Genomic DNA, 27,937 nt, shown 5'->3' with positions numbered 1-27,937 from the left:
TGCTGGCCTGTGTTGTAAAGGATGAACTTGACTTGAGTCCAGTTTAATTCACACATGGCTTTAGCAGAGCATGTGTGGGGTTGGCTGTACCCCGGTGTAGAGGGGTGCTGTGTTCTTTGCTAGTAGCAGCGTCCTGCTGTGCATCACAGTTCAGCTCAGGTTGCTTCCTACTCCAGCATAGCTGCTGAATTAATTAATTTACATCAATGTCCTGTAAAATGGATAATTCCAGCATATTTTATGTTGTATTTTACTTTCCCCCCGTAGCTTTGTAAATGTTCTAATGATTTTTTAAAATGCTTACTTTTGAAAAAGTTAATTAAATAAAAGTATCTCTCAGCACTATATATTCCTTGGAGCATTTATTACCAAGATGATAGATTTCCTGACAGATTTTGGCATCCAAAAGTAAAAGATTACTGTTTTTTTATATACTTTTCCTCTTTTAATGTAAATCCTTTGGGGCAAGCTGGCATTCGTCAAGGGCTCTTACAGGACTGGAACGGAGCTACCCATTCATGATACAAAACACCAAAGGAGGTCTCAGATCAGCTTCTGTTTTTTGAATTTCTCTCTCTAAAAGCACACAGGAGAGCCTTCCCTAAGCTGCCAGCAGTAGGAGAAGGTGCATTAGATCTCTGAACCCTAACGCAGCTGCAGATTTGTTCAGGCTCATGGGCTGTAGGTCTCCCACACTCCCAGCAGCTCCCTTGGTTCCTTTGCAAAGTGGATCAGCATTTTTTTGCCAGTATATGTGCCCTAGAAAATATCCCATACAGGTGTGTGTGTGTAAATAAATTCAAAGTTCTGGCAGCAACATCCAAGAGAATGGAAAAGGAGAATAATGTTCGCATATATGTTTCTTATTTTTTTTTTTAAAATTATGTTCTCAATGCTGGGCCTCAGTCTGAGAAGTAAAAATGAGGTAACTATTGTGCATGGTTAAAAGTACCTTCAATTGTTATATTAGGTATTAATTTCAGAGCCATACAATAAACTGGCGATTTCATCCACTATTACAGGGTTTGGCTGCTACAGGAAGACCTCCTGTAGGAACTCTTGGAAACTTCATATGCCATAATTGCCTGTGAGGGCAAATGCTCCTTCTGGCTGGTTGCTGGCTCAGACATGAACTGGAACATGCTGCCTGCTGAAAGGGAAACCAGTGACATACTTCCATAATTCATAACTGTGTACTCTGGCAAAAAAAAATCAGCATGAATGTTGACATTCGACTGTGACAATCGTGCATGTTCTAATAAGCTACAGGAGAGATATGTTATAAGCACAGAAGAGCTTTGCTGAGCACTGTTAAAATTAGAAAAAAATTAACAAGGTAGCTAATGTGATTAGTATTTTATTAATAAACATTTAAATAATGCTGTAAGTTTGCACAATGAGCCATTTCCCTGAAGAGATTATGGTCTAAGTAGACCCTGTTAATTATAATCTAAATAGATTAGCTTTAATTATACACAAAATTGGAAGATTGCTTTTGGTGTGATCTACAATTCTCATGATTACTTCCCATGTGAGCAAAGTTAACAAACAAAGTTTTAATCTGCTTTTGCAGCATTTGCTTGTAAAATCTCCTCTTTCTCAGAACAACTTGAAGAGAATATGACAATACCATTTTCTGTGAAGAGAAAGATACAGTTGTTCCAACTACCAGCCTTCTAGATACAGGAGTCTGATAACTGTGCAGACTTTTGTCAGTGGTTTTAATTCAAGTTGAAGTCATTATTTCCAGAACCTCCTGCAAGGAGGTACCAGCATGGTGTACTTGCTCCACTGCATTCGTACTGTCACCCTGGGGCTGCCAGTTCTGCTTCTCATGGTGACCTGCATGATTCAGGAATGATGAGGTGTTGCTGAAGTGCTTCTTTTGCATGCACGGGCAGCTTTGGGAAAGAAAATGAACAAACAAGTTTAGACACCATAGGCTTTGGATTAGCTTCTAAAAGGAGGATTGTATGTATTCAAGAAGAAAAGACTCAGATCCAAAAATACTAGTATCCTTTTTGCCTCTTGCATTATACAGTCCCATTTATTTAATGGCACAAAGTTAAATGACCATGGGTTTTCAGATGGATTGCTAACCTATATTTTGTTCAAGTTTGGGAACCATATATTATTTTGCTAACACTTGTTGAACCTTAATGCATTGGAAGAGAGGGACATTCCAGATTTATTACAGTTACTCTTGAGCCATTTGTACCCTGCTAATGTCCTTGGTTTGCTGCTCTTCACAATTAATCTGTGACCCATTCCCTAAGGAAAACAATTGAAACATTTCATAGTCTCTTATGACATTGTTTTATGTTCTTCAAAATATTGGAGTCAGCTAACGGTGAAAAATTTGAGGCAAAAATATGTAGAATATAAACAAACTAAAGTTCCTTGTCCAGTTTTGCAGCTGCATTCATTTGATAAGCGCTACCATACGGTCTGTAGTTTCTGCTGCAAATTGTCAGACCTCTTTTGAGAAGCTGCAGGAGGTTGGATCATCTAGGACTAGGCAGTTTGGCCTTGATGATGACAGCAAATAAATAATATATTTCTATGCATAGTTTATATTTTGCTTGTAAATAATAATAATGGGAAACACTTCTGTCAGGTATTCAAAAAAGCAAAGATGAAATTAAAATCATTATGCATGCTTTTTTTTCTCCTTGTAAAGCAAATTTTCCCTTCCTGAAAGGAACACTTAGGGAGTTGCTTGGATTTTCGCTATCTCTGAGGCAAAGTGTGAGACCTGGGTTCAGTTCCTTGCTGTCCTGCATAATTCTGGCCTGGTTGCTTTGATATCCCTTCCTTCCTCCCAGATTACAAATGCAGAGACATACAACACCCTTTGGTAATGAGAAAGAAGCTGAACTACTGCACAGTTCTCTGTGCTTATAAGCATGTTTGTGCTGGTTTGGTTCTGACATGGTTTTGGTACCAAGGGAGGGGACCCAGGAGTGGCTCCTGTGAGAAGCTGAAAAGCTCCCCCAGCTCCAAACTGCTGGTTAAGGCCTAGCCAGGAGAGAGATAATGGATGTGCCTCTGGGATTAACATATGATAGGGGAAATCTGAGGGCATTGGAGGAGAGCAGAGTTGGAGAGCAGAGAAGGAAAGCAGAGGTGAGAGCAGCTCTCAAGATAGGTGAGGAAGAAGGAGGTGGTGAGAAGACAGGCTGTCCTCCTGCACTCATGGAGGAGCACAGCAGAGCATCTCCTGAAGGAACATAGTGGAGCAGGTGTGGATCTGCAGCCCATGGACTGGAACCTGCAGTTGTGAATGACCCCATGCCAGGGGAGGTGTCTGTTCCCAAAGCAGCCTGTGACTCTGTGGGAGGCCCAAGCTGGGGCAGTCTGCTCCTGAGGACTGCACCCTGTGGGAAGGACTCATGTCAGAGAGGCTCATAAAGGACTATCTCCCATGGCAGGGACCCCAGGGTTAAGCAGAGGAAGACTGTGAGAAATCCTGCTCCTGTAGGGGGGAGAAGTGGCAGGAAACAGCATGTGACACACTGACTCTAAACCCCATTCTCTGCCCCCCTGTGCCACTACGGGGAAAGAGGTTGGACTTGATGATCTTCAAGGTCTTTTCCAACCAGGATGATTCTATGATTATGAAGTAGAGAAATCGGAAACAAAGTATTTTGGGCCTGGGAAGAAGTGAGGAGTGGGGCAAAGTATTTAAGCTCTGGTTTTTGTTTGCATTTAATTAGTGATAAATTGATATTTTTTCCACAAGTTGAGTCTGTTTTGCCCACGACCATAACTGGTGAGTGAACCCTCCTTGTCTTTGTCTTGACCCATGAGCTTCTAGTTGTTTTTTGTCCCAGTCTGTGTGTGTGTGAGTGGTCATGTTGGTTCCTTGTTCTCAGTTAGGCCCAAACCACGACGTTGTTAGAGAAGCTGACTTTAGAGAGGACATGCATGCAGTCCAGCATAGTGCTGAGCTGCTGGGCCTGATCCAATGTTTAAACACATTCTTTACTGGAGCACAAGACTACTGCCATTGGTTCTAGTGAAGCTGAAAGCACTTGTCTAAGTAGTTGCCTGGATTGGGGTCAGCATTCTGTCTTTTGCTGGATGGAGCCCTACATAAACAAGGTAGGATCAGAGGAGAAAACATTTGCACATGTGGATGTGATTTGGCTGTTTCTGTGGCACTGGCTTGTTGTTTTCAAAGTTGTGCTGGCAATGGTTGGTCTATTTTAAAATGTTAACCATGTCTTGCTAGTTGTGTTAAAATTGACTGTGTTCTTGGTGTACAGGCTGAAAAAGGTTGGGTGTAAATCACTCAGGGTCTCTGTGATGCTCAGCACCAGCAGATGCAAGGAAGACACTGTACTCTGCTTCAATTCACTCTGCATTCCTGTTCGTGCTCTTGCAAAGTGCCCAGAAATTTCCTGCCATTCGAGTTAGTGGCAGTCATCATGTTTCATGCAAAGGCTAGCTTCAAGCATATTTTTTTGCAGGGCAGAGCACTCTAAACAGATATATAATTTATAAAATTTGCTGTCTTAATGCAAAATGTGCAATAATGTGTTAGATTTCCAGCAGTAAAATTGATCAAAACAAATATAGCTTTTTACTGTATCTTCAATTAAAGATATTATTTGAAAAAATGCTACATGTTTTATGAGGGTTTCTGTAAGCAATGTAAGATTGAAATCTGTGTAAATGAAGGAATGGTAACAAAAAAAACCATTTTAAATTAGAAGATTTGGAAATATGGCTACTACACAAATATGAAATCCTCTCACTTAGGAGAATGCCATGAGTTAGGAAAGAGAAAACAAACCAGGAAATTCAGCTGGTGCCTTACAGAAATCTATTCCTGCAGCTACTCCAGATGAGAACCCCATTACCATCCACAGGCTTTTTTTGTCAGGGCACTGATTTCCTTCCTTATCTCTATGTTCTGATGCTGAGAGCAGCAGAGCACCTTGAATGCCTTCTGAAGTCAACAAGAGATTATGATAAACATTATCTTGTAGATTTAGCCTATTAAGACTTTCACAGACTTCCATAAGAGTGGCTATAAGATTAAACACAGAAATTTTTGCATCTCTGAACGTTGAACTGAAAATCTTATATATGAGCCACCTGAATTCAGGCTACCCTTTTGTATATGCATGCTAATCTTTACATTTAAGGGTAATAGAATTACAGTGCACATCTCAGCTACTTTTTTTTCTCCCCCCCTCTAGTCTGCTGCTTCCAATGGATCAGAAGGATCTAGACAATGTGGTGAACCCAAGAAGGAGAACCAGACTTTTGATAGCTATGTGGTGGACATGAAGACAAAGGTATGGTACAAACTTTTGTGATGGAGAATGAAATCCTCATTTAGGCAAATTTTTCTGGAGGGAAAAGGTGTAGAATATATTGACCTTGAGCTCCCAGTGTAATTTTTTTTTGCTGCTTAATAACTCCATATGCATTGCCACATTTGAATGAGACTTATGGCTGCAATTTATTGCTGTGTCTTACAAGCCCTGTGCATTTTATGCTGTTCTAGGCAGGATTTGCTTTTTTATTTTTATGTAAAAGTGTTGTTAGTATCGATGATGGTTCTACAGGATTGCTGATCTCAAGATGTTTTCATTTCCCTGTATTTTTGAAATGCAAGGTGTTGCACAGTTAGTAAATTTTAATCAAGGTGTTTTCAGTCTGTCAGTGTGTGTTGCAGTCTATTTTTGGTCTGGAGTCAGTATGGAGGAATAGGAATGTCAGCAAAGTGATGATTTTTGTATAGGCAGTCTAGTGATACCTACCATGAAGCTACACTGAATAATACAGAAAGCAATATAACTTCATGGCTGCAGTAAGGGGTATGTTACACTTCTCTATGAAACAATCTTACTGGTTGCAATGGTGGAGGTCTACTTGTTTCGTTTGTAATATCTCAATTATTTTCACACGTTCACAGATCGGCTGGGACAATTCTCTTGAGTTTATGTATTATTATGTAAACTTTCAGCTTTGAAGTCATTGTGTATTTTTTCTTTTCTAAGTAAAAGAAACTTATGTTTTTGGTTTGTTTTTTTTTTTTGTTTGTTTGTTTTTTTTATGAAGTTACCAAGCTGCAAACATCAGGAAAAGAAAACAGGCATTAACTGAGTTTGCATTATATACCTTGTAGACTTAAGCAGATATTGTTTCTAATGTGGAAACTTGCAGATTATTCCTCTTGTCTAAAGCTTTCCATGAGCTTTGTTTACACTTCCAGTTTGCTTTGTCTGATTGTTAACTTTTCAAGATCTAAACTAATTGTCTAGCATGACTTTCTGAGTTTCTTGTGTTGTTGTGTTCCCATTTGATCAGAAAAACTTTAGTACCATATAAGACCGTAGCGCTACTTGAGAACTGAGAGACAAGAACATGTTGACTCACTGATATTTTTCTCTACATTTATGAAATAAATCACTTTCCCAAAGAACGGAATTATCAAAAGCTTGTTATATACCCTAAATATGTGAGGGTATTGTGGTAATCTTGGGATGTAGAGGATCTCAGCCCAATTTCACAGCATTGTTTCCACTATGAATGCCCATTTGAACAGTGCACCATGTTCCCTACTTAGAGTTACAATGCTGCCAACTCCTGGACTCAATGTTTCTCCATCAGCAGCTCTACATAGTACATTTTCATACTGTTTGTAGCTCTCCAGCACAAATTGTACATGACAGTAAACTCCATAAATTGGCTACTCTGTTGCCAAACTAAGACATTCAGAGCTGTGAGTGGTATTTTCTTCAATTCCCAGTACCACGGCGTAACGGAAAGCAGATGTTTTGTTTTCCATTTCCTGGAACTTGCGGCTTAGTGTGTCAGTTCATTTGAAAGAGTAATTTTGCCTGATTTCTTTTCCAAGTGATGGTGCTTGAGTGTCAGTGGCACACTGCTATGACAGTGACACACAGCTATTTAGGACTGACTACATGTTTAAACATATGCACCAGAGCTTTTCAGTGGCTGATGATCAATCGGTTGTTAGATTTACTTCCCCAGGCAGACGGTTCAAGAATTAAAATGAATTCTTCATTCACAGTGGGTCTTGAGAGTTGAGAGCCACTTCAGGACACATTGCCCTTGAGTACCGTGTGTTTCTATTGCAGAGCATCCCGGCTCACATAATGCCAGTTTGTAACTGAAGCACTTCTCTTTACTTTTGAGTAAGGGATTTGTGGGAACAAAGAGGAAAAAAATATGGCTTTGTATGGGAAATAATAGATACATAAAATGTTAGGCTTAAGTTTTGAATTAATGAAGGTTGCAGAGCTTTCAAAGGACTAGCTTATCCAAGACCCTTCAGAGCTGTAGGACAGCTCAAGGACCTTTCCTCATCCTCTGCTCCATACCCTGTGATTAGGAATGTGTGTTTCCTACAAGCCATACTCTGTTCCCATCTTGCCTCAAAATATTCTCATTAGCATCTAACTGGTGAGATGGGAATGAAACAACTAGACAGGTTGCACTTTCTTAATCCTTGGAGATTTTCAACATTAGGCTGCATAATGGCCTGAATAACCTGATCAGACCTCCCTGCTGATTCTGCTTTGAGCAGGAAATTGGAGTAAGACCTCCTCAGGTCCTTTCCACTGTCACATCCTGTGATCCTTTGCATACATTGACTTCTGGAGAGGTAAGGAGGTAACCACCCTTCTGTCCCACTGCACCCATGAAGGCAAATGACTTTACACACCACTGGCTGCAGCAGCCAAGGACCAGGTATTACAATAAGGCCCTCAGCAAACAGAGACAGAAGAGTCCACATTGTCTATTAAACAAAAAAAAAAAGCTTTTTTTGTTTCATTTGTGTGCTTGGGCAGTGCTTGGCTAAAGGGGTTGGCTTCCACAGACTGAATAAAAGGTGGTAAACTGGGCATGAGTAGAGGAAATCCCCTCCTCAGATATGAATCAAGAAACAAACTTTTTTCTGTGGCTGTTTAGCCTGGCACCACCGTGGCCTTTGGGGTGTAGAGTTCTTGTGAAGACAGAGGAGAGCTGCCTGTCCAGCCTCCACTTCTCCCCACACCCATTTTACCACCTACCTCCACAGCTGAGAGTAATGAGGTCTGTGCTCCCCTACAGAAAATAGTATTTTTTGTTCTCATTGAGAAAGATATCAACCAGAGAAATCGGTCAGGACTCCAACATTGATTGTGCTAAATAGGAATTAAATGCACCATGTGTGTGAGAGGGGAACAATTCTTGTTACAGTTTCTGCCTGAGACTCTCATGGGCCTGAAGCCAGTGGCTTAGAGGGCTGCTGCAGTCAGGAGGGGCAGAACTGCTAATTTGTTGATCTTTAAATTAACACCAGTACTCAAGGGCTTCTGGTTCAGCCTGGGAACTGCATTAAAATTCTTAGAGACTAAGGTATACAGAACTTCATGCATTCTGAAATTTGTATTAACTTTTCTTCCTGGCTGAAGCAGGACTTATTCTGGTATTTCATCTGTAATATAGCTCCTAACTACATATCCAGGAGCTGCAAGACTAGCAGTGTTGGTTTTTTTGTTTGTTTTGTTTTTTTAATTATTATTTTTAGTGTAGCACAAAGTAATCCTAATAAAGAGGCTGTCTCATGAGATTTTAACTTCTAGCATATAATTACTCAGATAACTTGTGTCCTGGTGTTAACCTACTAACTAACCCATTATGATTAACAGCAATGTAGCTAGAGCTGGGCTCAAGTGCTGTAAATGGGCTCTGACCATAAAGACATAAGTTTGAGAGTAAATCAATTACACTCTTGTTAAAGATGTAGTCAGGAAAACTATTTATTTGTAGCTTGTTTGGGTGCAGTATAGGACCTGAAAAGAAGGAGAATATGACCCCAGGTGAAAGACTGGCAATTTAATACCATCAAGAAGTACGTCATAGTACACAATTTAAGATACACTAGGAGTAAATAAATCTTTCTCCACATTTGTAAGAGGATGTGTGTATTCATGTGTTCTCTGTGTAGGTGCACAGAGCTCTAAATAGTCACTGGCTAAATTTTGCAAGATGCTGACACTACTAATGCTGTGTTAGCAGTCTGGTAGATGTCTCCTTTCTGAGTGTCTATTCCAAAACTTGGAGACCTAGTACTCTGTTTTGTGTTTTGTTTTTTTTTTCTCATTTCTGCTATTTGAATTAGAGACAATAATTAAGCCAACTTTTTTTAATTTATTTTTTTTTTTTAAGAACTAGTTTATCTTTGCAGTTTTTGTTTTTGAATATTTGGGTTTCAAAAGAATTTAAGTAATCTTTTAAAGGTGTGTCAAGAAAGATTTAAAAAATATAATCAGATAATGCTTCTTGTTGGTTTTAGGTTTCACAGATGCTTGCTTTTACAAATATTCACTTCAGCTGGATGTTACAGGCACTGGTTCTAAATATAACTGCCTAATTAAACCCTATCCTTTTGTTATTCAAGTGGAAGTACCTGGATACAGTGAAGATTTTTAATGTAAGAAAGGAGCATAAAATTGTCCAGTCTAAATTACTGCGTTATACAGATCATCACATTTCACCCACTCACCTTGTACTGTTTATTTTTTTTATAACTTAAAAACATACACCTTGGTAAAAAGAGAGGATAAGGAAGCAGTCCTGGGTAAGTGGTTTTCACATGGTGGTCTGCAGAGCCACTGGTATCACAGTGGGAAATAGTGGTTATTCTTCCTGTATTAAGGCTTTCTGAGAGCCAGAGCTCATCACAGAGGTTATTTTTTACCATGTAAGTCAACTACAAACCTATCTCTTTTCACCCCAGATGGCTGCTTCTCAATTTGTTTGGTTTTTGGGTCAAGTCTTTCTATAGTAGATTTCAGTCATGATCATATGTACAGATAACACAAAGGCTGGAAGAGCAGAGGAAAAAAATAGAACTAAGTAGCAAAATGACCTGCAGAAATTAGAGCAGAATGAGATATTGCTAATGAAGGGTAACACAGTGCCAAGGATTTAAAAAATCTTATACTTGGGCAGAAAAAATGAATTGAAAAAGTATGTAGTTGGAGGAAGAAAATGAAGCAGCTCAGCCTCTCTTTTTGGGTCTGGGAGAGGTAATTTATGAAAATGAGGAGCTGTATCCTTGGGAGAAATACTGGCAACCCATTGACAGGCATCTGTTCCCACACTGCAGCCCTGACTTTTTCATCTCATTGATGGGTGTATGTTAGAAGGCATGGCCAGGAGCCTGTGCAAAGATGGATCTGGGGTCCATGTGCCCAGCAGTGTAGATCTCTTCTGTCTGGGGCTATAGGAGATTCTAAGGGTAAAAAGTAGGTGGCAGTGTTTCAGGGACTATGCTGCTCAGTGATGGGCTAAGTTTGGGTAGCACACATGCAAATCCTGCCCTGTTAAATGCTCCTTGGTGCAGTTTATGGAAGGAGGTGACACTCTGAAACTGGAGGAGTGCAGGAGGAAGCGTTTAGGTGCAGTGATGAACTCTAGTTTGCCCAGATGCCCACATGAGTCACATTGTTCACTCAAACAGCCTCAAAGGGTTCACACTCTGTTTTTCATATACACTGTAAATAGGATCATGAATTCACTGGGACCAGCTCACAGGAGTAGAACTAATTGCAAGTAGAAGCATTTACAGATCATGCACTTGGAGACCGATTTCAAAATGTATCCCCATATGCCAGTTTCGAGTATGAAATGAAATTTTACAGCCAAATCATTAGGTAATTATATGTATGGAGATACTTCACACCTTACTAGATCAGCTTGAATCTACCAATTGGGAGAGAATAAACAGTTGGATGATTTACATCTCAGTGTTAAAATATCTCCTGATTTTAGAGTTGACTGAATTCCCTTCTACCCTGTTGTACTTAGAGCACAAGTGCGGCTTAGGTTAGACCATCTTGATGGATTAGTATTTTCTTGATTTTTTCCTTAAGTAGGTGGTTAATTAGTTCTTACTTTGTAGGATGTTTGAGTTCTCTGATTCATAGAATCTATAGTTGAACAAACTACTGGACTAAAACTCAACAGGGAGAAAATACACAGGTTACAGTGCAGGGTGAAAACACAAAATCAGGTTTGTTTTGTGCACATGTGGTTGCACAGAGTGAGTTAAAGTTTTAGACACAGTCATAAGTGCTCAGGAGACTTTCTCTTTAAGATGTTGCATCCACCAATACTTTAATAGTTGGGGGAGGGTTGGTTGCTCTCTGACCACATATCTGATTCCCTATGGTTTTTGTAACTTTGGTAGCAGTGACCTCATTTTGGCAAAATAACATGTGTCATTTACTGAACCTCTAGCTGCTTTAGCAATCACAAGATTATTAGGGTTATAACCTGAGTAATTTATGGAAGAGAGATGACTGTTAAATATCCTTTTATTTTCTTGGAAAGGCTTATTTTATTGAAAACATATTTTAGCTCTGAGTGAGAATGAGAGAGCCTCAGCGAAGCACCCAGGGGGAATTGTGCTGTCCAGTGTGTTGAAAAGGTGAATTGTAATGTATGGGTGTCTAGACATTTCCTCTTGTTGCTGTCAACAGTCCAGTTGGCTGTATTTTTTTTTTCCAGTGAATAGGAGCATTGATTTTCCTCTCTCTTTGGCCAGAGCTTTCATTTTACATATCTTTCCCCTTCAGTGTCTCTTTCTCTCTCCCTCCCTCTTTTTTCTTTCTCTCTTCCTCTATCTGTAAGAGAGGGAAGACTTTAAGAGCTGACAGCAAGCTTTCTAACTCAGAATGATTCATGTAAGACACCTGAAAGGCAAGCTCTGCACCAGCATCACAAGAAAGGTAGGGATTTGGGGGCTAAACAATCTGTAAAACTCTGAGCAAAGCATACAGAACATTAGATAAATCGATTACAACTGAGGATCTGTCAAATACGCAGAAAAAGTTTGGGAGAGAACTTACGGAGTTTTTAAGCAGGCTTGGGGGTGCTTTCTTTTAATTAAAACTTTGATGTATTCTTTATAGAAGGAGAAAAAAAAAAGTTACCTCTCTTAGCTTTGAATAACATATATGATGTGGGTTTTTTTCTGTGGATAGTGAACTGTGATGATATCAGTGTTGTGCTTCACAGACCTGAGTGCACGTATAAATATACAGTTCTCCCTTTTTCCCCTGCTTGATTATTTTCTGTTACACTTTCTGAAAGTTTGCTTTCTCCAGCTGTTATTTATATTCACTTCCTGAATGTGAATCTGACCCAGTAATTGTGAGTGATTGTAGATGTGACGCATGAGCTCTTGCACACACCTTAATGCTTCAATCAGGCACTTCAAGCAACATGCGTTTGTAGGAATCATGCTCTTAATAAAAACCCTTACAACCTAAAGCAGTTGTTTTGGCAGAGAAGTGACAGGGCTTTGATAGATGGGCTGGATAGTTGTGTGTATTTTGCTTGCTCGGAGTTAGTAGGAAAGAGGAGGGAGAGAGCGAGCGAGAGGGGGGAGAAAAAAAAAAAAAAAAGACAGGGAAGGAGAGAGCGAGAGGGAGAGAGACTGAGAGAGAGAGAGAGAGAGAGAGGGAGAGACTTGGCAAAGGAAATCTTATGGGTATACTGAAACAGCAGATCAGAATTGTGAAACCAGAGCCAGGGCTGAAATGTGATGCTTTTGCTCTTTTGTGCTTGTTGTGGTTCTCATCTTCCCATGTAGAAGGCTGCATACCATTCAACAGCAAATTTTGATCACAGATTGAACAATGCAGCAATCAAGCCTGATAAGCCACCTGGAAGTTTTGCTTCAGACGATTTCTAGTGGGTTTTCTGATCCCTGTGAGCATCATGACTGCCTTTAGCATTGTGGAGGAGGACTCGAGTTTCTTATGAGGGCCCCACTTGGAAAAGCAGGCTGTGCAGATTCAAGCCTCCGGTTCTGTTCATGCTGTTCAAAAGCCTTTCCTCACCCTTGCTGATTTGTTTTTATGATTTGCATACACTCCTGTGGAGATTTACAGAATGGATTGTCTGTGCATTGTCACGACCAAGGTAGGACTGGAAACATTGCTGTTATATGTACATATTTCTCTGCTATTTTTCTGTTCCTATAATTAAATAGATTGAGCATGTACTGTGTCAGGTTGCAAGATAAAGTGATAAATAAGCTTTGCTTCAATGAGCATTTTGTTCTCTTTTTCTGTAGATTATGCAGTTTGCTTCTGTATTACTTCCTAAACGATATGTAATTCACTTATTTTTACTAGGGAAAGGAAAATTATTTCATATGTTATCTTAGCCTGTGCTTGTGTCTATTAATATCTCTAGCTACTGGAGCACTTTCAGAATACATGGTATAATGCATATATTTTCTTAGCTTATCAGTTTATTCTCTAAACTAAAGAATAAAAAACAGGGGACATTATATGGGTCCTAGGATTTTAAAGAAGCCAATCAGATGTAGTTTAGATAGTCATGATGTTTCTGATTGGAGAGATGCAAGTTTCTTGTCACTTATTGTGGCTTTTTTGGGAAAAAAATCTCTTTCTTTACATCTCTAGGCCTGAAAACTAAAAATGTCTTGGTCCTAATTCATCATTCTTATACTGATATTAGATCCAACCTGACTATTTGGGAATGGTCCTTCTAAATAATCACTTCCAAACTCGCATGTACACGATTTTTTATCCACAACGATGGCAGGCTGACTTTGGGGTTAAGGACACTTCCTAACCTAAGTATCTGGGGTAGGGATAAGCTGAGTGATTCTTTGAGGTGTCCTCAAACTTAGTTTACTAACTTAATATTACATGACAGAGAGATAATTAGGGAGCTCCCTTTCTGTTGCTACAGGGCAAGCAGCTCACCGCGTGTTTGTAACCGCATTTGCACATGGTGAGAGGAGCAGTTACAGGGAGGGAAGTCCAGACATTGTGGGTTCAGCACAGCCACTCCCTGTTCTGATTTGTTTTTGATGAATTTCATTATTTCTATGGAACTTGTAAAACGCCTATGGTAGCCAGAACACCTAAAGTCTGTGTGAATTTTAAGTCAAACAACGGCTGTCATCATCGCTGTCATTTTTTTATTGATGGCCATGCAAAATGGGGACCCACATCCATGACATAGAGGAGGGCAGGCAGAGATACCCTGGGCACCCACAGTCAGCAGTGAGGGGTGGTAGGTGGCTGCTGCAGGGCATAGGGACCATGGTAGAGCTGAGGAAACAGATGCGAGCTGTCATTCCCATCTTGCTGGTGGAGAAACCCATATGGAGAAGGAAGAGGAGGTGAATGAGGCCACTGCATAGCTCCTTCTGTGGCCTCATTCATCTCCTGTTCTTTCCAGATACTTCTGGTTCCCACAAGCTGTGCTGGATCTGAGACTACATCCTCAACCTGCCCTAGAGCAGAGCAGAGGTGCCCACAGGTTCCTGTTGATGCAATGCTGATGGGAAGTGCTCAGCAGCAGTGGTGCAGCACTCTGAAAAAAGCCTGGATGCAGGATCATGCTAAACATCCAGTTTCTACTCCCTGACCTTGATTTCCAGTAGAAATTAAGCAGGAAGACTGCAAAGACAGGTGTGACTAGCTCCACTTCTAGGTGCTGGGTGGTGCAGGGGGGGACCAGCAATCACAGCCATCCTTGGCCTTGAGGGTTTGGGGAGTATGTGTGTATAAATGAATTTGTGACAGGGGGACAAGTCTGCATAACTGGGAGAAGAACATGACCCAGCTTCCTTTTTTTATATATCTATATCAGGAGACACTGCTTTATTTTTTTTATGATTTATTTTATTTTATTATTTTTTTTACGAATTGGTGGATGCTTCAACTAACATTTTCCCAGGGCCTTCTGGGCAACAACAAATGGTCATCTTAACTATGGCTGATGCTCTGAGCAGGGCTCTCCATCTACACACACTATTTTTCCTCCTGTCTCTTCTCTTTCTTGCATCCTCTACTAAATAGCTGAAATGATCTGAAAGTCAAGCATATGAGTCTCAAATATTCACCTCCAGATATTCAGTCTTCGATGCCAACTCTCCTGGTGAAATGAGATAGGATTGTGAATTGTAGGTGACCTGCTATTTGGATGCATGTGGAAACACCATATTAACATATGTAATTGAGCTGAATAATGGCAAAAATCTGGTTTCAGAACACTTTCATATTGCAAAGGCTTGAAGCCAAATAAGTTACAGCTGATTTCTTCATCTCTGGTGCCATAGTTGAATAACTGCACCAGTTATGTTATATTGTCTTGATCCTTTTGTATTGCTCTTACTTGCTTTATTGTGCATTGAAGTTACTCTGCTTCCCTTAAATCTACCCAATTTTTATTACATCTCTTCATGCCAAGTTTCACCAATATACTAAGAACAGACCTTCTTCAGATCACTTGACATATTTTAAAAATTCATTTCAATAAATATGAATTCTGCAGAGCAGCAGTATGGTCATTTTTGGCCACAGATCTGGTAATTATCCTTAGTTGAATGTCCATTTGTCTGATTTGTTCAAATAATAGCCATTTTTATTCTTGGAAAAGTGGATCTTAATGTCAAGAGGGAGTAAATACATCAACTTTATTCTTCAGATCTTATAAATAATAGAAAAGGACTAAAAGATGAATGCTATTTAAACTGCAAAAAATGAACAACATTTAAAAAGTTGACATTTTGAACACATGATCATTACATTTACTCTGGAATTTTCAGCATTTGCAGTCTATAGAAAATGTCATAAATGTTGTGGAGTGATTATGCCCTTGTAGATTATGTACAGTAGATCTAAGCATTCTGCTTTGAACTATTTATGGTGAAAGACACCATATAATAAAATTAATTTCTGATGTGCCTTGCCAAATCTTAAATCCTACTGACATTATTTTTTCATCCAAAATGCAAGATATGTTTAAAATAGATTTAAGACATTAATTTGTACAGATTTGTCCTCTCCTTTTTATTTCCCTCATGTTTCCATGGATTTCTGAACTCAGGATTTAGGAAATATTGAGTCAGTCAAGGAGGACTTCTTATAGTCTCCTAGTTTATTTTAATTGATCACGTTCCAAGCATAGTTTCTTTCTTTTATTATAGCATAAAAGCACATTAATTTGTGGCTTTATTTTATCATTAAGAAGAATTCAGTATTAATAAAAGCTTAGGTCAAGACTCCATCCCAGTGGGATCACCAGTTTTTGAAGAGGAAGAATATTCCCACTGTGACTCCCAACAGTCAGATGCAACGTGCTGTCCTCTCCCCTAGCTGTATCCTTCTGCCTTTGACAGAATTACGAATACAACAGTAGCTGCTGCTGGTGAAAACCAAAATATGTAGCTCTGTGTTGTCCAACAAGAGTTGCCCTAACAGAGCAGAGGCTGCTTCACTGAAACCTCCAGTTCTTGGTGTCAAATGTCTTAGAAAAGATGATCAGCTTTCAGTGAACAAAATAATAATAATAACAATAATTAATAATAATTTCAAAAAGAAGAAGAAAAAAAAGCAGCTCTCTGGCCTTTGCAGCTGTTACAAAGGAGAACCCAGAGGTGGAAACTCTAAAGGTTTAAAACCCAAAAGACAAATGAAGAGAAAACAAAGTACATTTTTTAAATTTTAAATCTTGTGATTTCAAGGTGTCAGATTCAGGCTTTTTCATAGTTACAGCTGGCAATCACAGCAACCCAAAAATAGAGAACTGAATGATGCCACAAGTGACCAGCCCTATCACAGGCAGAGCTAGCTAAAAACCTACTCCTAGGATAGAGATTTTAAAATTTCCTGGGTAATCTAACCTAATGTTTTATTATCCATAACATTAATAACAGACCTAAGCACTGTCAGTGTTGGTTTCCACTAGTGTCACCTCTTGTTTTGTTTTGGAGCTGTTTTTTGAGATTTGTGTAAAATCCTAGATTTTATAATCTTAAAGCTTCTGCTTTTTGAAAAGAGCTTGGAAAGGTCTACACAAAGCCTGAACACCAAATTAAATAATCTAAATTTATTCACAAAACCTGAACCACTTGCTGCTTATTGCCTGATTCCCAAGTTCAAAGCACCGAGCACTGGCAACAGTAGGATACCTGTGACCTAGAATTGTGTTTTCCAGCTTGTAAACCAGAAAATTGGTCGCCTTCTGACCAAGGGAGGATGCCTGGCTTGAACTTGTTGGTTTTGTTAGCTACAAAAATAAATTTCCATTACCAAAATTTTGGAAATTCTGCAACAATTACTCCTTTTTAGAGATCATTTTTTCCAGCTTCCACTTAACTCTGTAGTGGTTTAAGCTGGATCACTCACAACACAGGTTCCATGTTTAATTCAAGTGTCACTGACCTCTGTGAGACCAGAAAATTAAATCCAAGTCTGATTATTCATGGACCCTATATATTTGTGGGTTTTCTGTTGTTGTTTATTTTGGTTTTGTTTGTTTTGGGTTTTTTTTTTTAGAGTTCATTAAATTCTCAGTTCATTGCACTAGTGAAGAAATTTGAGGTTTTTAGTTTTTTAATATATCTGTTTTAGTCTAGTTTTATAAATTATCAATATCTCTCTTTTCATGGCTGTCTGCCCAGCACCTTTGTAAGGATTTTATTCAAGGGTTTTAAAGAATGAAGTAAATATGGAAGGAAAAACTGTTTTGTAACAGTGCTGGAAAGAAAGGGGATATGCTTGTTTATGTTGTTAACCCATGTCAAGGTTGAATGTGTGCAATTCTGACTGGCAAGGTTGCCAGGAGCCAGCAACATCTGTCTATCCTATTTTCTTCTGCTCATCCGGCAATGTATTTGGAACAGGGGACACCAATGCATTCACTTAAGGCAAAACTCTGACAGATGTCTGAGCAGAAGTCTCAGTATGTGTAGGGGTCGTGGAAAAAAAGAAGCCAACTGAGGTCAAGTACTGGACCCACATCTGGTTCAGACCCTGGGTACTGTATAACTCTTCTGTAGGTCTCTCCTGCTCCACACACTCATCACTCCACTTGACAGCATGAAGTTGAGAGTAAAGCAGAGAAGAGCTATAAAATATAGGTCTTGTATTTTTGTCACCATTAATTTTCCATTTCCCATAGTTCTCATGTGGAGGACAAGGCAAAATTCAGAGCTCATCTTCCTCCATAGCATCACTGTGAATCTGAGTGAGGAGATGCTGTGGCCCCCAGTTTTGAAACCACCAATTTACACTAAATATATTATTATAAATCCCTACTGATAATGTGCCATGCTTGGGAAAGTTTGGAGAAGGTCTTGTGTTCTAGTAGGATACTGTGGATCCTCTAAGTGAGGGGGTAACCCTTATTTAACATTTGGCTGACATAATTGACTCCCAGTTGACTTAAAGGGTATTTTTAGAATTTGACTGAAGAATAGAAACATGTAGAGGTGCCATTACTGCAGTAACCTCACTATTCCGGCCTCTCTAACTTAAAGCAACAACAAAACCAGTCCCAGGCAGAACAGTAAATCAGATCAGTTCATCTGCTGGAGGTGAAGAGCAGGTCTGCCCACTGTATGCCAGCTGTTGCTCTCCCTTTGCAGAGGTGAATCCACTATGAAGTTAAGTTGGATTATTGATTATGGTGGCCTAATGCCAACATAAATAGCTAATACTTAAAATATGTATTTATGCCAAAGTGCTTCTATAATAGGTCTTACTGAAGAAAATAGACCTGTTCCCCCTTGCACTCCCAGCCCCCAATCTACAATTATATTGTGGTAATCTGAAAAAACTCTATAATATAGAGTTTTTTAAAAAGTATGTAATTAGAGGGTGAGGTTCAGTTTGTTTTGTTGGGCTTCCTACAAGATGAGCTGTATGAGCCTGAGAGGCTGTGAAGTCAGTTCCAGATGATAAAGCTGTGTATAAATGCTGAGGCTAAACCAGTGCCTCTGGTGTTGTAGACCAGTAAAATCTTACCAAAACCAGCAGAGCTGTAGAGAGCTACACTACTTGAGGTGTTGATTTAACTGTAGGTGGATGTGAAATAAATAAATAAAAAAACCCAACACGTTTCCATGTGCCTGCACATTGTGAGTAGTGCTAAATAGATCTTGGCAAAATTTGTTATTTTTTCTTTGCAAGACCTCAGGCTTTGAATAATTGCAGTTTGAAATAATAAACTAGATTGCTAAGGGGCTTTTTGGGCTGAATTTCCTCACCATAACAAACCAAAACCAAAGGAAACATAATGATTTTCCCCCCAGAGATTCACATTTAGCTAAAACAAAAATCTTGTTCTATGGTCTTTATTATGTGCTGATGAGCACTTCAAACGGTGGTGTTTTCCTGCTAGGCCTTATAAGTGTAATGGGACTGAATCCATGCAATTTACATGTAATTTAGTAAACTCTATTCTGAAGTGGTACTTGAGGACAGCTTTGATGACTGGATTGGCTGGTGGCTAAACTGCACAGTCTTAGAAGAGGAGGAAGACCCTTTTCACTGATGACCATTTATCTTAGCTGGAGAATATACTCATAGATGTCTGAAAGATGGGCAGTGTATCTGAGTATTTTTTTCAAATCTTTATTTACCAGTGTGAAATTTTAGAACGATTATTGTAAGCCTCTGGTTTTTGGATTTCAAACATTATGAATGTAAACTGATGAAACACGTGTTGTCTTTTCTAGAAAAAAAAAACACAACATTTTTTGGGGGAGTCTCAAGAAAATTACACAGAACAAACCAATGTACATTGCATATGTAATGTCTTGTAATTATATCTTGTCAAAAGCTCAACTTCTTACTCCTTTATTCTTTAGAAATATGGTAATTGTCCCTTTTCCCTTGTAGTTAATTATAAATTTCAGGAAGAATTAAGTCTGTTAAATCTCTTCTTCCCCCTCTTCCCCCTCCCTTGGTCTCTATGGCAGCAGCAGGGATAGAAGGGGATTTCTTTGATCTCCATTTCTGAGTGACGTTTCATTTCTTCCAAGCATTGACCTTGTTTACTGCAACTGAAATTTTCAATAAATTTCATTAGGTTTTAATTTGCTGATTTTAGGGAGATGTCCTCATTGAGATTGGTTTTAACTATGGAAGGAGAAGGGTGACTATTTTCATAAATCTATGAATAGCTCTATAAACTGAGAAAAGAAAATGTTCAATGAACTGCTCAGGCAGATACAGTTAGGGCTTCATACTACTGCACAGCAGTGGAGAGCTGGAGGTGGAAGGTGGAAGATACTGAGCAAGGAAAAGAAAACAAGAGAGCCTGAGCATGGATCAATTAATACTGATAGTGCTACTTAAGAACAGCAGAGCTCTACATCCTTGGTAGGTCCCTCCCCTAATATTCTGAGGGCCTGGGTGGAGGTGGGAAGATAATTTCCTACCGCCAAGGCGAGCTGCATTTTTATGCATTTCATATAGCTGGAGCTGATCAAATGGATTCTTTGAAATGTCCGAGAGGTCACTAAAAGCAGAAAAGATGGGTGTCTCCTGGCATGCATCCTCAACATAAACATCAATTTATTTTTTGTTTTAATTTGTGTGCTACTACCATGTGAATTTCCTTCTGTCTCCCTTCACCTTATGCAAGAATTCTGAAAAATTAGATGTGTGCAGTCGAAGAGAAAAGCATGATATTTATGAGTGAGTCATTAGGTCAGGGGTATGGCTGAGTATATGATTATATTTATCCAGTCTGAGACCTCTGGTTGAGATCCACAATTTTAATTTCTCCAGAGAATCATCTGCATCAGAGAAGATAATTTGTAAGGATGTGTAGGAGCAGATAAGTATGTTCCACTTGGTTTGACTTCAGGCAACTCTTGCTACTGGAGACCTCACTCAAGAACTTCTGTATAATTTGCAAGTTATATTCTTGGCTATTCTAGTGGATAAAAAAGGAATCTCACCTTGACTGCTTTTGACTCTGATTACTAGTGTTTTCTCTGAGAAAAAATATTAAGTCAGATTCTAAAGAGTGTTGAAGTTCAGTTAGCCCTGAGCCTTTAGCAGATATAATAGTCCTAAATATCCTCTCTATATTTTGCTACATGTTTCTGCAGGGCTAAGATCTGCTTCCAAGTGTGTCTCGAGCCACAGTCACATTAGGCAATATTTGAACATCCAGATTTGACATCAATGATACATAGATCATCTCTCCCCACCTATGAGAAAGTGTCAATAAACTATATGTAATTCTTCTTTAGATCCTCCAAACAATTTTAGCAGTCATTATGGTTGATCACAAAACAGGAATTCTTCCATAAAATCTTACCCAGAGCTTGCTGATGAGCAGCTGTGTCTCTGTTACCTGAAATCTCTCTTGTGCAGTGCCACACAGCTCTCACCTTCTGATTTCATATTCAGTATGCAGTGTTTCCCTCTGCAATACTGGGGTGGGCACTGATGCTACCACTCTGCATTATAATAGTGTATTTGCAAGATACATTAAACTGATGTATCTAACCAGCTGTAATAGCAGTTAGTTATTCCAACACCTGACAGAGAACAGTATGTAGGAAAGAAGCTTACTTAAAAGTTTCACGCTAGGAAGGTAGAAGTTGGTTAGCTATTGGGTCTGCATTTCTGGAAGACTGATAAACCCATTGCTTTGGGAATTACACCTAGCAGTGCCTGCAGAGAAGGAATTACACTGACTAGGAGGTTAGCATCTCTGACTTTGTCATTGCTCCATTGATTCCTGGCTGTATTATTGGTATGCAATTTATCAAGGATTTAAAAGATCAACCTAGTAAAAAAGACTGTGACTGATGCTGAATTCAGCAGTGAGAATGGATTTATTCTTTTGTGTCCCAAGGTCTCTTCACACAAAAATTACACAAGCTGAAGATCTTACTGCCTGTTTTGAAGGCACTGATTGCATGAAACTGTGATAAAGCCTACGCCTGGATAACTGTGTCTATCACTATATTGGAGCTGTCTCAAGGGTGAAGCTTAGTGCAGGAAGCTGGGTGTCCTCATGGAAAGGGCATAAAACAGGACTGTGGGATTCACTCATTCATAAGCTGTGGAGAAACAGCCTCTCTGTTTCCATTTCAGATGGAGAACTCTTATATTGGAATATATTCTCCCAAGCAGCAAGGCAAGACGTGTTCTTTCTGTATAAAAATATTAGCAAACATGAAAAGCAAACTACAGGTACTTCTGTCCTCCCTTGAAGGATGTCTAATGAAAAATTATTCCAAATGATGGATTTGCATCACTTTTCAAGTTTTTAACTTTCCAGTGTGGTGGTGGATCAGAGTCTTTAGTCCTTTTGCTCACCAAACTTCTAAGTTGGTGAAAATGTTAGCAGTAATAATCAAATGGAATTAATTCCTTCTATAGCCCTCAAATAATTCCCAACATATTTATTCCCATGCTTACTTGTGTTTCCTATGCTTGCTTTATGTAGTGTTGATTTTGGATAATTTTTGTTAGTTGGTGTCTCTAGGTGTGACGTATTGGAGCTTTTGCCTAATTTAAAAAATAAAAATTTGAGCACTTTTATGAAGAAAAGCCTCTCCAACAGTTTATATACATTATTCCTTAGAACTACACCAACTAGGTAAGAGTATAAAATACAAAAGGTATGAAAAGTATTGTTTTTTACATAAAAATAAAAAAGTGGTGCCGATTCAAATAAGAAGTCAGCTGTAATTTAAAAACAAACAAAACAACCCCAAGCCCCAAAAAGCTTTAGGAGAAAAGTGTTCAGTTCTAACCCTTGAGCTACATGCATTTCTCAGGCAATTCCAGTGCCATGTCATGTTATCAGCACAATAATTCAAATGTCCAGCTGTGAAGTGGCAAACTGCGGGTCACCCTACAGCCCAGATGCACGCTCAGCCCAGACCTTGTGTTGAAAAACTGGGTTCTCTGGAAACCTGCTGCCTATGGGCAATTCCCAGTTACTTCTGTCTTTCTGGCCTTTGAACATGCAGCTTGTGTCCTGTGGTTCTGGGCTCTGAGGCTCTTTGGTATGAATTTCAAAGTAAAAAATACTTGCAGAGGATTGGCCCTTCCTGCTATGAGATCTGCAGCTTTTATTTTGCAGATGTATCCTCTTTCAGAATGTGAGGAATCTCCTGACAAACATCTTACCTGAGTTTGTAAGATCAGGTTTTTTGATCAGAAAAATGTTTCCTGTCCAAAGAAAATTATTAATTTGCTTGCTTTTATCTTGGCTTGGATTAGACTGTTAAATAAAGGAAACTGTTAAAGAAAGGAAAAAAATAATTACCAATATTTCATGCAGTCTTTTTAACAAAATTAATTTATAGATTTATTATTTTGATAGGATTACACAGTTTGCTGTGGCATTCCTTCCTTCCTTACAGGAGATAACACACACCCGCAGGATATTGCTGCCATATTAGCACTGACTTTTTCAAATCCTTTTAAACCAGATTTTATAAACTTTGGTCTAAAGGTACAATAATTCTTGCTTGCTAGTTGTTGTTTGTTTTTTTTTTAATATTCCTTAACATTGTCTTAAGGGAAAACATAAAAGATGACCAGTTTTCAAGGTTGGGGAATATAAAGCTGAAACTAATAGGCACAGTTTTTCCCTTTTTTTTTTTTTTTTCCTTTATAAAAGCATTTAGTGTTTTTCTTTACAAATGTTTATGTTTTGGAGATAAAGAACAAATCACAAATCACAATGCTTTGTTAGTCAATGTTCTTAAGTCAGACTCAAACCTGAAAATTGTGTGACACCTGATCACTAGTGTTTGCAGAGGTTGCTTTCCTTTGCTCTCAGCATGGGTAAAAGAAATGTGGGATGTAGTTGCTTGTGATGTATCTGGCTTAAATGAAAATTAAAGGAAGGAAGGAAGCTTTTTTTTCCCCATGTGTTAGAATGGTTTGGGTTGGCAGGGACCTTAAATTTCATTATTTCCAGCTTCAGGAACACACATGGCTATGAGTTCTCCAATTCAAGGACCTAAATAATAGTTTGGCTCTTATGTGAAATGCTGAGAGTAATGGTGGCAGACACCAGAATTTATTCTGAACTTTTCTTCAGGGACTCTGACCCAATCTGCTGTGCAATTCTTTCTGATGGGCTCCAAACCTCTGCTAAAATGTAATCGAATCACTGCAAATGCAAGGGAAATTACAGGAAGATCAGCCCAGAGGCCTGATGGCTGCATCTTGCACTGCCATGTGGAACATTAGACTCTAAATTAAACCCTTGCTCTTGGCTCTGCTAAGCTTCAGGGAACTACAGGGGTCTTGGGTATATGCTCCATGTCCTCCAGGGGCCAATCAGGGGAGCAAGCAGAGCATCCTGGTCAGCAAAGAAACACACCCTAAAAATTTGAAACAGACTTAATCCTCCTGGAAAATAGCCCTGAGGTTGTTCAGGCTGCACCTATCACTGATTCAAAGGGGACATAATGGAAAGATGCAGCCTTTTGTGAAATGAGGAGGAAAAAGCCTCTCTACCTACTGCCTAAAGCTCCACTGTTGTTCTCTGAATGCTCTGGTGTGGTGGAAAGTCAGATGGCACATGCTTGGGGTTCAGAGTGGATGAAGGATATGTTCACCCACATAACTGAGAACTTCAAAGCAAAATTAATGGAAAACTCTTGGGGCCTTTTTGGTCCTGCAAACTTCAGATTATTTTCCTTACATGATAGCTCAAAAGGACAGTGAGGTGTAGTGCATACTAGGAGATTCCTAGATGCTCCATCTGGAATGGAGTCCATCGCGCCTAGCGATTGCAGCACATACTGTGTTGTGTATAATGCCATTTTCACTTATTTGCAGCAGAGCCATGGCAGATGCCCATCCCACAAATGCTCAGTTGAAACACCTGCTTGGATACCCATTCAGCACTCTACCGTAAGTCTGAGCCTTTTAATACAAAGATTTGAGAGACTGACTGGTAAGTCTCTGTGTCCGGAGCAGCCCCGTCGGGTACAATTTCCATACTCAGTGCAGTTGAGAAAGAAAAGAAATGAGTCACAAGGCCAGACCAGGCTTCTTGGAAAGCCTGAGCTGTTGAAATATTGGGTAGTGGCTTAGCAGGGCTTCTTCAGATGTTCAGCCTCTCTGGGAGTTTATTGATGACATATAGAGCAATGGGGACGAGTGGCAAGCATGGTATGGTTGTTGGTGGTGTTCAGCTCAAAGAGCGTGAAGCTACTGTCGATTGCTTCCATTCTGGGCTCCAGCTGGATGTGATTTGGAGCCTGCTTGGTCATGGGAAGATTTTGTGGGAGTTCATTCATAAGGTCCTGCAGGGTCTGCTAGAAAAAGCTGGCTGTCCCCAGACCCAAGTGGTGACACAAGGAAGAGCAGATGCCTCCTTTGCTACATTCTCGTGGAAGAAAGAAAGATTGATGATGTCAAGTGCTTTACAGACCTAAGTGTGAAATTTGCCCAGTGTAGCTAACAACTTTTAGAATAATGGGCAGTGAGTGAACTTCAGTCTGCTGGATTTATAGGAAGTGACCTTTGTAAATGCTTTCCTCCTCTTGCCAATTAGATGATGTAGGTGAGATTTGCTTTTAACTATCAAGGACACAGTAATATTTGAAGAGAAAAAAGAAACTGGTTAAGTTTACACAGCATTGATTTATATCTTGTCTGAACATACACTGTAGATACAGCCAAATCCTTGGATGCTGGAAGTTAGAGTTGAGGGCTGACTAATAGAGCTATGATGATTTATCTCAGCTGAGGACTTGGCAGGATAGAGTTGACACTTTCTTTGGCTCTGGACCACAGCATGATGTTGGCCCACAGCTATCAGCTTGTCACCTTTTATGAGTAGATAAAGGAGAAACAAATTCAAGTTTTTGCTCTCCCTCAGTCTCTCAATAATCTTGCAACTCATTATAAACCTTGTGGTTTTGGTTGTCCTTACAGAATGTTAAAAGATAGACCCAATTAAAAGTATTGATTGAACAGCTGAGATAAACAGGTTTTTACCAGGTGAGGATCTAGCTCCGTAACTAATTAGCAACTCTTCTTAGTTATTAGCTTCCATTCTCAATGGCTTTGGATTGAATTTGTGATGTGGTTGTCTTGGTTTTGTTTCTATTATGAGGGTTGCAGCGTGAGCACAAGTGTGGCATGTAATGCTTGGAGAAATGGGTGTACTGGGCATTTGCAGTAACTTCGGAGCAGTTGTGCTCAAGGATTTCTTCTAACACTAAGACCTAACTTTTCACATAGTGGCTTTAAATACTTTGTGTATTTTTTAGGATATTTGTTTCTTAAACAACCAAAACTAAAGCATTTAACTTGGGTATTGGCTGTCTCTTGTTACACGAGGTATCTGTGCATGCACAGGTAATGTCTATAGACCTGCTACTTTGTGCATTTCTATATTGTCACCAAAAAATGGGAAACCAATGGTCAAGTGCTCTAAAATCAGAATAAAGCCAAGAACTGTTAGAGTGGAAACTGGGGCTGGGACCAATATTATTTATTGTCTTAACCAACAAGTTAGGCAGCAGGATTGAGTGCAAACGTGCAGATGACACCAAGCTGAGAGTTGCAGTTGATACACTGGGGGAAAGGATGCCATCCATGGGGACCTTAACAGACTTGAGAGTGAGCCCAGCTGAACCTTATGCAGTTCAATAAGTCCAAGTGCATGGTCCTGTACCTATATCAGAGCATCTCCCAGTATCAATACAGGCTGCGGGTTAACAGGATTGAGAGCAGCCCTCTGGAGAAGTATGTGGGGAGAAAAAAAATTGGATGTGAACTGGCAATGTGGTCTTGCAGCCCAGAAAGCCAACTGTATCCTGGGCTGCATAAAAAAAGATATGTGACCAGTAGCTCAAGGGAGGTGATCCTCCTCCGCTCTTGTGAGAACCCACCTGCAGTACTGTGTCTAGTTCTGGAGCCCCCAAGATAAGAAGGACATGGAGCTGTTGGAGAGAGTCCAGAGAAGGGGCACAAAAATGATCAGATGGCTAGAGCACCTCTGTTATGAAGACAAGCTGAGAGAGTTGGGGTTGTTCAGCCTGGAGAAGAGAAGGCTCTGGGGAGACCTTATTGGGGCCTTTCAATATTTAAAGGGGGCTTGTGAGAAGGATAGAGACAGACCTTTTGCCAGGGCTTTCAGTGGCAGTATAGGGAACAATGATTTTAAATTGAAAAATGGTAGATTTAGATTGGACATAAGGAATAAGTTTTTTATGATGAGGGTGGTGAGACACTGCAACAGCTTACCCAGAAGAATTGTGACTATCCCATCACTGGAATTGTTCTGGAATTGTTCAAGACGAGGTTGGATGGTGGTTTGAGCAACCTGATTAGTGAAAGATGTCCCTGCCCACAGAAGAGGGGGCTTGGAACTAAATGATCTTTAAAGATATTTTCCAACTCAAACTATTCTTTGAGTCTATTAAAAAAACCTGAACTTACTTTTAGATTACAGTTCAACCATTCACTTAGTTGCTATTTTTGAATGTACAACCTGCAGTCGTTGAGTTAGTTGCCCACTTGGGGTTTGTTTCAATCCATATTTTGCTTGATTATAAGAGTTGAATGAAGTGAAAGAGCTCAGCACTACTCTACAAATAGGTTGCAATTCCTAAGTTTCTATGCTGTCATGCAGATATTTCTGTCTACCTTATTGTATCAGATATTTATAAGCACTTCCTTCATACTTAAGTATATTTCTTTTCTTGTGAGACTAATGGAGAGAGCTGGAGAAAATGAAATCTGACAGAAATTAACTTCTAGGTGGTTTTCACTTCTAGTGAAACACTTCTAGTGTTTTTCACCCATGGATTTCAAAAGTCTTTTTTAACTGCCTTGCTTTTATCTGAGAAGAATATCTGTGAAATGTCAGCATTTTGATAGAAAGCTTATTAATTAAATGAAAATTTCCACACATCAAAGCATATTACCTGCTTTGGAAGGACTGAAAGATTAAAAAAAAAAAAAAAAGAAAAAAAAGAAAAAGAAAGAGATCTGTCCAATTATGTCAACACCATTAGATGACCATTGTGTATGTTCACGTCTCTCAATAGGGGTATAAGGAGCAGCACAAAATAATGAAGGAAAAACGAACTGGTAAGAAGGATATCCCCTTTCATTAGTTTTGC

The 27,937-nt window shown here is 39.4% G+C and overlaps 1 protein-coding gene across 1 annotated transcript in view; it reads left to right on the top strand.

Moving 5' to 3' along the window:
• LOC104393090 overlaps nt 1-27,937 on the top strand; it is a 382,843-nt gene that overhangs the window by 56,200 nt on the left and 298,706 nt on the right. Inside the window, exon 3 of the mRNA XM_010002551.1 lies at nt 5,208-5,306. Within this exon, the coding sequence (XP_010000853.1) occupies nt 5,208-5,306 (99 nt within the window). The remainder of the gene's footprint in view (nt 1-5,207; nt 5,307-27,937) is intronic.

The sequence above is a fragment of the Chaetura pelagica genome, unplaced genomic scaffold, assembly GCF_000747805.2.
Source record: "Chaetura pelagica isolate M959 unplaced genomic scaffold, ChaPel_1.0 scaffold388, whole genome shotgun sequence".
NCBI classification, from domain to species: domain Eukaryota; kingdom Metazoa; phylum Chordata; class Aves; order Apodiformes; family Apodidae; genus Chaetura; species Chaetura pelagica.
The sequence above is the reverse complement of the archived record's forward strand: the minus strand, read 5'-3'. Positions and strand labels throughout refer to the sequence as shown.